Source organism: Pseudopipra pipra, chromosome 3, assembly GCF_036250125.1.
Source record: "Pseudopipra pipra isolate bDixPip1 chromosome 3, bDixPip1.hap1, whole genome shotgun sequence".
Lineage (NCBI taxonomy): Eukaryota > Metazoa > Chordata > Aves > Passeriformes > Pipridae > Pseudopipra > Pseudopipra pipra.
In genome coordinates this window covers 58,259,328-58,272,123 of record NC_087551.1, presented here as the reverse complement: position 1 = coordinate 58,272,123, position 12,796 = coordinate 58,259,328, and the positions used below count along the sequence as shown (strand labels likewise).

Here is a 12,796-nt window from a genome sequence, read left to right as displayed (position 1 = left end):
ATAGTTTATGTTGAACATAAGAACCACCATTCACTTCAAAGTACTAAGAAAGGAGGATGTGTGAAATGTCTCATGTGCAACGTTTGCAGGCCTGGAAAAAGAAATTTGAATAGCTGAAATTCAAGAAGTTGACTGGTAATAAAGAAATAAAAATAATTCATTCATGGGGTAGGACCACTACAGGGGAAATTATGGTTTCTACACCATCATTTTATCCCCTTTTTGTAAAAAAGGTGTACCAACAGTTACCTTCCTTTGCAGAGCATTTGGAAACAACACTGCAGAAAGCATTGGATGAAATCATTACTTATTAGCTTACAAGGACTATTAGCAGAAATAGTAGATCCATGCAGTGTATGGCACAGAAAACCTCATGTTTTGGAATGTTTACATGTTTAAAAATTCAATGCTTACAAGTTAATGAAGTGAGATGGCTGGCCCAGTTTCTCCTGATGCGAAGAGGAGTCATCCTGTCTCTGTAACCCCTAACATCAGTCTCGCTGTTGTCAGTTCAGAGGAAATGTCCTTTTTACTGAAGAACTGATACACATGAGGAAATCCTTATAAAATGCTTTCTGCGAACAAGAATTTACAGTAAATTTATAGCACTATTACAACAAAATGAAAATAATCCAAACAAGCACAAATCACCATGAACAAGCATTCTACCTCTTCAGATAAAATATAATTCCAGTAATTCTGGAAACTTTTCACTTTGCTGCTTTTATGCAGCAACATTTCCCTCTTCTAGAAAGCTTTCCACTAAAACCAGATTGATGCTTAAAACATAAACAACTCCTCTTCCTTTAACTCAGAAATCTCAAGCCTTTTCATAACTGAAATAGTGGAGGAGCCATGGGCTCCATGGAGTCCACAAGAGGCCTTACTTCTGCCACTTGGTTTTCCATGAAAAGTAGTCAGCTGCTGCAGTACATGCTCTAAAATACTCCATTTAAGAAATATTGGGATGAAGACTGTAGAAAAGCTTGACTAGAATAAATACATATAACCTCTTGTGAATTTGCTATGGTATTCCTGACTTAGCACATGGAGCTGTGTGCTAAATAAAATCAAAAATTTGGTGGTTCATTCTAACTTCTGTTGCATGAAGCTGCTCTGTTGTTTTGTCACAGCTATGGCCCTATTTTCTCTCCTAATTTGTTGTGCTTGCTCAGTGAAATTGAATAGCACATCATTTAAGGCAAGTCCCGGAGAAGTTATTTTGCTCTGCGCAAATGGCTTTTTCCTCCAGATGTGACAGGCAGTTAAGAGCTGCCTCATTTTTTTCTTAACCCTTCTGAATCATCTTGAAATCCTGTTGATGCTGTGGCTGCCAGAGTGCTGTTGCTCTTGCCCCATAGCCGATTTTCTCATGCCTGTAAGCTGTCATGCATGTCAGTCACAGCATGCACTGCACAGGCTCCTTTTGTAGGTTGCTTTGGTTTGTTTGGTTTGCTTTCTTGTCTGTTTTAACAAGGACTGAGTAAAATTCAGGAGCACAGCAGCCCCTGGGAGATGTCACTGCTGGAAGCTCCTATGGCAACTTGGCGCCAGTGAGAGTGCAGCCCTTCATGTTTGTGGCCACAGATGTCCCAGCCTTGCATCTTCAGCCCAAAGCAGTCAAGAGAACCTGTACCCTGGCCATTTCCCTTCACCCTGCTTGTTTCATTTGGGAACACAATGAGCTGTCAAAATTTCCTGCCCTGTTTCCACAGAATCCTTCCTTTTGCTCTGAAAGGGATTATTTATCTAAAACTGCTAATAGCATAAATTGTCCGAACAATTGTTTAGCTTGATTTTAAGGTGGAGAGCAAAGAGATGTAAAGCTCTGGTGGACTGATGAAAGTTGCCCTCAAAGTCCTCTGTCAAAATGACAAAAAGAAAGTCTGGTGTGTTGCCATGAATGGCCCTCACCTCTTGGACATTAAAAACCATGTGATATGTTGTACCTCTGGTGCAATTCCTATTCTTAGTGTCTCTGTTGAGTGTACTTAGATGTAATTAAAAGTAATAGGGAAGTATGTAAATGTTTTCCAAATATGTGAGCCAAGAAAAAATGGAGGAAGAGAGGTGTGGTTGATTTAGCCTGCCATCATTTCCTAACTAATCTTCCTCTAATGATGGAGAGAGAGACTAGGTGGCACCTGGTGAAGTATTTGGAAATAACACATTCATGAGGTAGAGCTACTTGATAACATCTTTGACTCATCAGAAACTTGCCTTCCCTGAGGATAAAGTTAATAATCATAGAATATAAAGATTTTAGTGGCTTTTCCTAAGTGATCAGGGATGCAGATTTATTGTGCATATAGATTCCTATAGTGCTAGAGACAGCCCAAACTTATATTATCTGTAGAAAATGTAAAATAGCTGATTGGAATCATCAGTAATTTGGCATGACTTCAGGTCCTTGGCTTTCCTAGTTAAGTAAAACTCATTCACATTTCTTACTAATGGCATCATTACCTCCCTTGCTTTCCCTCTCTTTGCTGGAATTGCTTGTCTGGATAGTGTACGTAGGTGTCTGAGTTGGCCGGTCTTTAGTTTGATATTAAACATCAGGAACACCATGAGAGGAAGCTGGACTACCAGTAAGAGGCAGGTAGATGGGCCACAGAGCAGTTGGGGCAGAAAAGGTGACAGTAGTAGTGAACTTTATTTAAAATAGTTTTAGCTGTATGTACCCGCTATCTCTCAGCTTTGTGTTATCATCAAGTATTGCTAGTGCTTTTCTAATTCTTTGTCAAGATCATCAATAAAAAATCTTTAGGACCATTCCCAGTATGAGTTTTCTAAAGATCATGGAGTTCCCAAGAAAAGGTTTCCTTTCAGTGCACCTTGTTATCTTCTAGTCTTTTCAAACTTCACTTTTTGTACTCATCTCTTGCCTTCTCTTATATGTTTGACAAAGTCCATATGGTTGAATTGCACTACAGTATTGAATTTTTTCCTCTTGTCTAACAGTTACCTGTTTTGTTTGAGGTAATTAAGTGTGTCGTATGGTTTACTTTTGGTAAGCCCACATTGTGTTTACTTCCATGTTCCAGTTGCCTACCTACCTTTAGTGTTCTCTTTTCCAAGATCTGGGGTCATACTGTTGAGATCAGAGTTAGGCAATGTTTCGATACATAACTGTGTATGATTTTGTTACTCTCTAGTACTGTGGTACCTCACTTGATCTAATAGATATATTATTTCATGTCGAAAGAGAAAATCAGTCTTTCTGGGTTTACAGTATTATATGTCATGGATTTTTTTTCAGATTTTTGGAGTTTGAATTTCTCTCTTTTTTTGAAAGTATCTATTGATTTAGTCACAAGTGACATGTTTATCAGTGTGTTAATGCAGGGGACTATTTGCTGCTTCCTGTTAATTCATTGGTGCCTACAGAAAAACAAAAGCCTTGGTCAAGGCATGCTCTGAATTTACACTCGTTCTTAATTTGCTGATGCCTGTATTAGTAACAGGCTCAAGCCTGCCTAATTTTTTTGAGTCTATATAATGTGTACCATATGCTTGCCATTCTTACTCTTTCTGCACACATCAGCCAATCTGATGAGGCTACCTGTGACAGAGAGCAATGCTTTTAAGTCTGGGTGCTGCTTTATGGGCTCTGGCACGTGGGTGCTGGTGAATCTTGCTTTGGTGTTTTACAAAGTCTTCAGCTATTTGCTCCACCCTTCTGTCTTTTAACACGAGGATTGCAGGGAAATACGTTCATATACCTTCATTGCCACAAGTTGCATGTAATTTTAAACTGCTGATGAAGGTAGATCTATGGTATTATCATACCTTCGAAGTGGAACAGCTGAAGAGTAGGTAGAGGTTTGCACCTGCTGCCTCTGCTATCAGAAGGAGTAAGTGGGGTCAACAACATCTTGAGTTGTTTTGAACTGGTTCCTTAGAGTAAGAGGTTGGCAAGCGGGAGCTGAGAACAAGGAACACATGTTCTGTCTCTGGAAACAAAAATGCTAAGCGAAAGGGTGAGAGAATATAGATTTGTATTTATAATCAAAAGTGACTGTGTTTGAAATATTCTTAATTTGCATGCACGCTCATATGTCTTTCCTACCTCTGAGGACCCCTAGAAGGCATGGAAGTTTTTCTCAACCTCAAATATTTACCTTAATAATTCTACTTGGCTTTCTTCCCTTAAACATAATTGTAAGCATATTTAAAGCGAACATTAGATAGCAAAAAAATAACAGCATCTAACTAGGTCCTTCTTTTACTCTCCAAGATGTTTTCTTGTTTTTAAACACAAGCAGTAGAGGCCAGGGCTAACAGCCAAATTCTTAAATTATTGTTGTTTAGATGCTATATTTGTATATCAGAGGAAGGACAATTCAAACTAACTAATTCACAATTTCATTGCAAACTTTGAGAGAACTACAGTGAGAGCTGTGTAAGGATGTGCAGAGGATATGCTTTCAACACTGTGGCCTCTGTTTCTGTAGAAGAGGAATTGGTATAATGAAGAACTAGAGTACTCTAATTAGAACCTCTAAAATCTCCAGACTTTGTCTTATTTAAGAATTTTTAATATTTTGGTCTTGTTAATTGTCTGTAAAGAAACAATTGCATTGCACTATTTAAAGTTTTGGAAATATAAAAGTTACATCTGCTTCCCACTACTTCCTATTTACTTGGAGAGAGGTTTTGTAGCTCTTACTCATCCTGAAGAGCATTTTTCTCCTCAAATTAGTTTTGCCTATTTCATCAATATTACACAGTTTAGGTCAGGAACTAATCAATCTAAATTGCCTAGCAGTACTAATTCTTAGTATTGTTTTGTCACTTTATCATATTTGAATATATACCCTAAAGCTCTAGAGTAATCCTTATCTAAGAACATCAGGTTTCACTTATATAGAGCAGCTGCAGTGTTTGAGGAGAAGGCTTACATTTTCTGGAATGCTCAAAGAGCAGAAAGTAAAACAAAAACAAACAATCAAGAAAAAAAAAACCCACAACACCCAACCCACATAACTTTAAAAACAATCTTCATACTCTTTTGGGGGGACTTTTTCATCACCTAATGATTTTGAGACCAGTCCCACAACTTTGGGGGTCAGTTGGATTGTGAGCCTAGTCCAAGGTTGAGACCTTTGTGTGTGATGCCATGACAGTCAGAGTTCAGCTGTTCTTGCCTGGGAAAAAAACAGACCTCTGCACTACTCCTGAAGCAGTGAGAGTCTGCTTGCTGGGCAAGAAGCTGTTCAACAGGATAATATTGTATCATTTCATCCCAGCCAACAATGAAGGGTTTTTTGTGTCTTTGTTCTGTTAAGAGGATCAGCTATAGTGCTTTACCCAATTACTCAGGGATGCCATGGAAGATGATTTTTGGACCTTAGTTTTCCCACTGGAGGAGTGTAACGTCATCACTTTGTATAAAAAATAGACTTAGATCTAAACAGCAGAGAAAGACAGCTGTCCCTCCTAATGTCTCTGGGGATTTTGTGTTTTGCAGGAGATGCACGGGTGAGAGGTCAGACAGGGGTTCTCTCCGAGCGCCGTGGCTCCTACCCATTTATAGACTTCCGTCTTCTTAACAGTAAGTGCAACCCTTTCTTCAGGTCTGTATTTAAATTAAAAAAATCCTAAAAATCTCTGTTTTAAGTATATGAACCAAAAAGTATCTCATCTCGTACGTATCTGTAGTTCAGCTGTCTTCACACAGTCAGCATTAGTAATTCTATTATTCCCATCCAGCGTTTGGCTGTGAAATGTTTTGATTGTATGAATAGTGTCCATAATGCTCAGTCCATCAAGTGTAAATACAGTAGGGCCATGGGGTGTGCTGAGCCCGGGGGAGAGGGGTGGTTCAGAATTAAAAAGATAAACCGCTGTGTCCTTTAGCCTCTTAGACAACAGTTGGAACAGATTTATGTGAGTCTGTTATCCGGTCATATAGAATTGGCACAGAAGGGGACCATGTGACAGCGCTGACCAGTGGTTTACAATAACATTAATTTTTCCAACAATTAGAACCCAATCCAAAGCCCCATGGAGTCTTCTCATTGACGTCAATGGATTTTGGGTCAGGCCAGCAGTGAACATCTGTTAAAAATAATCTTAACCTCATTTTGATTGAAGTTATTTTGCCACTGTTGTAAATAAAGAAGGGCAAATCTAAAAAGAAAAAGAATAAATCAAGACCCTGTTGGGTTTTTTTCACCTGATGTTTTCTCTATACTGATGCAAACGCATTAGGCAGTGTGTAAAAAAACATAATAAAATAAAAAAACAGTGACCACTTAGTCTAGGTCCCTGTAGCATTCAACCTGGATGCTGTGTTAACTTCAGTGTTAAGGCACAGGCAAATCTTGATTTATCCTTGTGTACTGCACAGACCCCTCTGTGTAACCTTTGAAAAAAAATGTTATTCACTGTCTTCATCAAAACAGATTGAAACTCACAACAGTTTTAGGGACGACACTTTAAGCTTCTAGAGATTGTGCTTTTCATTAAAGATTGATTATTAAACCGGAGTTTCGATTCTGCTTTTTGTAACTCCTTGTCTGGGTGCCTGGGGAAGGGAAAGGGAAGAGGGTGGCAGTGAGCAGGGAGGAAGCGCACCAGAGAGTGGGAGGGCTGGCTGGAAGTCAGGAGTAAAGAGGAGCTACTAGAAAGGGGAGGACTTGGGCTCTGATGGAATGCTTTCTTGCATGCTGACAAAGTTACTGCCACCTAGCAAAGTGCTGCTATCAGTAAGACTGATAGAAGGTATTTTCTGGGTCATAAGACCATCAGAGGGTTTGCTATGGCTGAGGTAGAAAGGCATCAGGGGTAAGATGGGTCTATCATTTTTCCCAGGACAAAGGGAATAACTTACTGGTTAAGCAGAGCTTTGAGGATAATTTAGTCCTGACTCACCATTGAAAAACATGAAGGAAAACCCAGTTTAGGCTAGCTGAAAATAGTACTGGTCATGCCCTTATAGTCTGAGAGAAAATAAAGCACTTCTTTTTATTTGTGAAGTAGAGGTGGATATATATTCACACAAGTCATATATATAGTCACACAAGTGTGACTAAATTAATTGTTTCCTTTTTTATTTTGATACATACACATTATTTAAAATTCCATTCATGTGTTCTTTCCTCTCCATGGTTAAAGAAAGCAAAAATTTTCCAGATTTTTTTTCTGGCAATAGATAGCACTTTCACTTTTATCCCCTGTAGATGAATCTTGCCATCTTTCAGATCCTGTCAGCTTCTGGGAAATGCTGGTGCTTTCCATGGGCTGTCTAGGGAGACATCTGTGTTGAGGGATGTACTGGTGAATACTCAATCTTTGATCATGCAAGGAGCAGGGCCCTCCACATAACCCCTCTACCATAATTGCTGACCTTAAAAGCGATGCCTCTTTGTGTGTATACCTCTGGTCTGACAGAGGTGGGGCACCTGGGGTTTTATGTTCCTGTGCTCTCTGTCATGGAGACCTCTGACTTACTCTTTTTACTGCTTTTCCATAATCTGAAATCTTTGTAAGGAAAAGCAGTGATCCTGATTTTGGATTTCTCACTGTTTTCAGGTTTTTACGTATTTACTGTTTTCTGTCTAAAGAGTAGTGTTGGCTTAATTTTTCAGTGCAAAATGAAGTGAGATTTCTAGACATTTGACTACTGATTTTGTAGATGGCGAGTGCACTGGGCCTGGCTCACTTGGTAAATGTAAAGTAAATGTACAAGTAAATGAAGATGCTCAGTGTCAGAGCATGCAGACATGTTTTGCCAGGAAGTAAACAGGCTTTTATATTATTTGTTCATCTACATCTGTCTGTTAAACCCAATTCTGCTGTGCATACCATACAAGCAGCAAAAACCATGGTGCTGCACATCCTATCAAAAAGAGACAGATAAAAATGTCACTACTGCAGACTTTTTTTTTGAAAAAGTGCCTAACTAATACTTGCAGTAAAATTTTGTCACCATGTTGTATTTGTTTGGGGGCAGGAACTGTATACTGAAAGCTGTTAGAGTAACAGAGGGATGAGGCAGAGAATATTTTATGGGAAATATCCTCAGAAATTTTAAGCAAATGCAGCATAAATGTTACTCCAGCCTCTCACTAATAAGCTGGGCTTGAATAGTGATTATTCCCTCTATCATCTGAAAAACTATTCCAAATAACGGTACCAGCCTTGTTTTAAAGCAAGGGAAAACACTGAAGCTCATTCTTGAACAAAGCTGACATTCATTATGAAAATTGACATTTAAAAAAAAAATACAGGGCATTGATACTTAATGTCAGACTAAGGTTACTAAAATGTAACTTCTTCTAGCAAACTTTCAGATTCAGTCAAACTAGAGGATTTTTCCCTTCTATGTCTAATAAAGGGTTAACACTCACTAGACCATATCTTTTGGTTTTTTCTGGATTCCTGCAGTAAAGTCACTGTGTAACTTAAGACACCATTAAGTCTTTTTGGATAGAAAAACTTCCTGCTCTCTGAAAAAGGGATCTTCTGTAGCCTTAATCAAAGCCAACTGGATTTATGTTGGCTTCTTGCTGTTTGAGCTAATGTCTGTGATGCCATCTACACATGCTTTCAGTGCATCTCTGCAATATATAGGAAGTCAGTGTTACTGCACCTTGTCTGTGCTAGGCTGTCAGGACCCTGAGGATTTTGCAGGATCCCGTCTGAAGGAGATGCAGGGCTTTAGTGTCTTCCTGTCTGTCCTCTGCCTCATTGCGAGCTTTCCTAGGCATAGTTGCCCCAGTGGATTTGAGGACTCTTAAGATGACTCTGGAATACCACACTGAATGTAGAATATCCCTGTGTCACCAAGAACACCTTGGTTCTGTATTGTGAGGAGCAGATGTTTCCCTCATTTTCTAGAGTGAGTCCCTGCGACTTGTAGGGACCTGCATGACCTACCAGATACTCATTTGGGTTGATGGTATTGAGCCAGAAGCTTGAGGGGAAGCTGTGCAGCAACTCCTCTCCCGCAGGAAAGCTGCAGCAGCCGATGCTTGGTGTCAGCCCTCTGTGAAGACTCCGCAGGAGATAAGCGGACCGTCCCTTCTTCCGTCCTGCTGTGATATGGCAAGCAAAGCACCTACTCTTGATGGCCACTGATAACCCCCAGTAAAAAATAAGCTCGGCATGACAGACCTGAGGCTTCAGGTTCACTAGGATGCTTAATGAACAAGTATCAGACTTTACAAACTTGTAACCTTTTAAAAAGAGAAGAAATTTTGCCCAGCCCTGTAGGTTTATAGGAAAGTAGAGTGAGGGTTTCCTCTTCAAGAAAATAAGGTAGTGGTAGAAGAAGAGACTTAGCATTAGAAAATTACTTTCCAGAAGCAGTAAGGATGGAATAGGCAAGTGTTGGGTGCCTTCTAGCAGCTGAATGCAATGTATAAATGATGTAAAATTGATTCCAAACCAAACCTCACAAATTTTAGGAAAGTTTGACTCTGAACTTGGTGGCTCAAGCTTGTAACTGAAGTTAATGCAGCTTGAAATTAATGATGGCACTTTATTGGCACTTCTGCATTTCTATGAATTAAGCAAACCTTATTGTGTTCACAGTACAGAAAAGGAGTTAAATTGAATATTTGCAGGTAATAACTTAGAATTTGAAACATTTCTACAGTGAAAATTATTCCCATTTTCCTTTTAGCACAGTATAGTTTGGATTTGAGAAATAAAGGAGCATAGCTACGGTAAGCAATAATTTAGTTCTCTAATTCACAAGGTTGCTCAGTGAGTCACTGAACTAGATCCCACCACTGACTAATATGTATTTATTTAAATAGATTTCATTATCTCATGATGGGTTTTGTTAATGATTGTGCTGGTACATTTTTTCATTGTGTTAAGCAAAGGTTTGAGGGAATTCCTTGTGATAAATCTAGTCTTGCAGGTAATCATGCAGCAATAACCAAGAAGACCTCACCCTACTCAATTATGTTAGACATTTTGTTTTATTGCCAGATTCAATTAAGGAGAGTAACAAAATAACATAGTTTAGGGCTGAGATGAGTAACTTAGTATTTACAAATTTGCTTGTCAGGCTTTTAAGTCAGAAGGCAAGGAGATTCTTAAGACTTAAACAGTGATTCACCAGTTCCCATCTTGTTTATGCTAAGCTTTTCTCTGGATTGAATTTTTGCTTGCAAATGACAAAATTATAAGCCTTTAATTGACTACATTTAATTCACTTCTGTATATATTGATCTAGGAAAGTTAACAAGGAAGGGAAAGTATGTAGTATGTGGCCTGCAAAGTGGAGTCTCTGTACCCAAATTGTGACATCCAAAAAGATTTTTGTTTTCTTACACCTTGCACAACAGGAACACAGAGTGGGATCTGAAAATATATATAAAATGTCAAAACAACTCTGTAGAAGCTCCAAAAGCATGTGTCTGTATTACCTACGGTCTTGGTGTTGTCATGCAGGCAGAAGTTGATTCCAAAAGAACCCCACCTGCTTTAAGCTTAGCTTGGCAAATTACTTTAGTACAGATAATATAGTTTTAGCACAGGATGGTGATAAATGGTGATATTAATACCATTTAGTCTCTATCCTTAATTTGATGTCTGAGTCAAGCAAAATACTCTATTTTTCAGTTTGTTTGCAAATAAAATGGATTCATCACACACTTTTCAGGCATGTGATGAATTAGGTATTGGAGAAAAGAAAACTGTTGTCAGGATTAGTAAGGGAAGTCACAAAGAAGTCTCCATCTCAGAAAACCAAAGTCTGTGGACATTTGAATCTGTGGTTTCTGCCTGTCTCCAGAAGGGTCCACTGCAAAATTTGCATTCATTTTTGGATTTGGATTTTGAACACTCCAGGGCTTTCAGGTAGGGCCCATCTCCAGGGAAAATAAAACTTAACCACAACCGCCAACCCAAAACTGAGCCATCAAGTAACCCGAACCCAACTGAGTGAGGTTAAAAAGAGTTTGGTTAACTGTCTTGTTTTGTTGCTGTTGGCGAGAAAAAGAAGTGGGAGTGAGAGATGCCTTTTTAGGTATTTCTTAACCAGGTTAAATTAGGACATTAAAAGTCTTGTGAGGAAGTTTCAAGGGCTGATTGGATTACTTGGATCCCAACCCAGCCGGTGGAGATGAGTCCAAAGTTCCAGATGGTTATTAAATTAGAAAGAGAGAGATCATATGAGGTCTGCATTATTTCTACATAATATCTCCCTTAGTTCCTTATGGATAAGCACATCTCTAAGATACTCATCAACATCCTATGACACGTGGACTTCTTAATCTGGTTAGCTTGTGTCTGGTTTGAATGGGAAGAACATTTCCAGAGCTGGTCACCCTGTGGCCTTGCTATCAGTTACCTGTTCAAGGAAGAGAAATCAGAATTCTTTTAATGTTTTAGCACCAAAATTGTTCTTTCCAACTGACACCATATTAAAAAATTCTTCCCGTCATTGGAATTCAGTTTAGTTCACCCTTTTCATCAAATAATAGCAAAGGTTTTTTTTCTTTGTGGTGGTGTTTGCATTTTTAAGTGTTTTTTGCAAGTGCTGCTATCTGCAAAATTTAATAACAAGGTTTGATTGAAAAGTATATTCTACTTCCTGCCATTCATGCTCCTTGTTTAGTTTTAATTCTACATTTGCAGAAAATGAAACCCAGAATGTAAAACTGATTGATGCACATGTCCTTATATGCTAGTAAAATGCATCAATTTGGGTTATGAATGCTTCAGGAGAACTCATGAGAGCAAAACAAACATAAAACCTAGCTGAGCTCCACAGACAAACTCTTACGAACACTGACCTGATTACACGTTTGTAACTTATTTTTTTAGTACAGATTTGGGATTCAGTTAACTGAGAATGTGCCTTTAAAAGTTTCCAAATGACCCATTCTGCTACCCCACCTTCTTTTCCCTGATTAGGAAAGGGAAGGATGTACTGAAGATAACACTGAGGATACCTTCCAAATGACCGGAGGAAAAGAAAGAACAAGGAGAAGGGATCATTAAGATGATAAATGAAAGTTGGGTTTGCTGTTATTACAGGTTATGTTGTTTTTTCTCCAGGGGAGTGAAAAGGAGGAGGGGATGTACCATTTCCTGTTAGAGAAACTATAATCAGCCGTAGAACATTTACAGTTTTCGGAAGAAAAGGTCCTGACTTTGCTACTGTACAAAGATTGAAGTGGCAAAGCCAAGGTTCATATTGTAGTGTTAACAAGTTTGTGAAAAAGAGAACTCAACATGCCATTTCTTAAGAACTTGGAGGAGGCTTAGTAAAAGATGCCAAGATGTTTGTTTACATAAAAATGAGTGATGGCCCAAACAAAGACTGCAAATTGTGAAGAGAAACACATCTAAATTAGTCTTAAATTTGGATTTAATCTATTCCTCTTTCTGTTTTTATGGCAAATACTCTGTTACCTAAGTGGTCTTTGAAACCCTTATTTCTCCAGAACTTGGTGTAATAGGATTATTTGGTATATAAATTGGATTATCAGCATAATTCTTAAATTCTGTGTTCTCTTTCAAACAGTATCAAAAAGAATATATTTTGGGATGGGGAGGAGACTGCATGACTAGTGTTCCTCAAGATGCCAGCAATTGTGCAGGAACTTTAGGATTTGGAAACGGAGCTGTTACAAGCCACCATTACTTCAAGTGAGGTGCAAAGGAGGGGAAGCTCCAAAGCAAGGTGACCTAGAAAGTTGGTGTCTCAGAACCTCTCACACTAGCCAAAGAAACACACAAGTACCTCCTCTGTAGAGAGGGCTCTGCATTGGTTTTGTGCACTTGTGCCTGTGGTTGATTAATGGAATTTTTACTCGAGGCAGAGAAG

At 38.8% G+C, this 12,796-nt stretch overlaps 1 protein-coding gene across 6 annotated transcripts in view; it reads left to right on the top strand.

Annotated features, from left to right (window-relative positions):
• The window catches only part of PDE7B (phosphodiesterase 7B), a 174,142-nt gene that overhangs the window by 130,785 nt on the left and 30,561 nt on the right, over positions 1-12,796 (top strand). For 4 of the 6 annotated variants that reach the window (XM_064649421.1, XM_064649419.1, XM_064649418.1 and 1 more), the window contains one exon: positions 5,474-5,557. The exons of the other annotated variants lie outside the window; for them this stretch is intronic. In XM_064649421.1, coding sequence (XP_064505491.1) covers positions 5,474-5,557 — 84 coding nt within the window. The remainder of the gene's footprint in view (positions 1-5,473; positions 5,558-12,796) is intronic. 6 annotated transcript variants of the gene reach the window in all.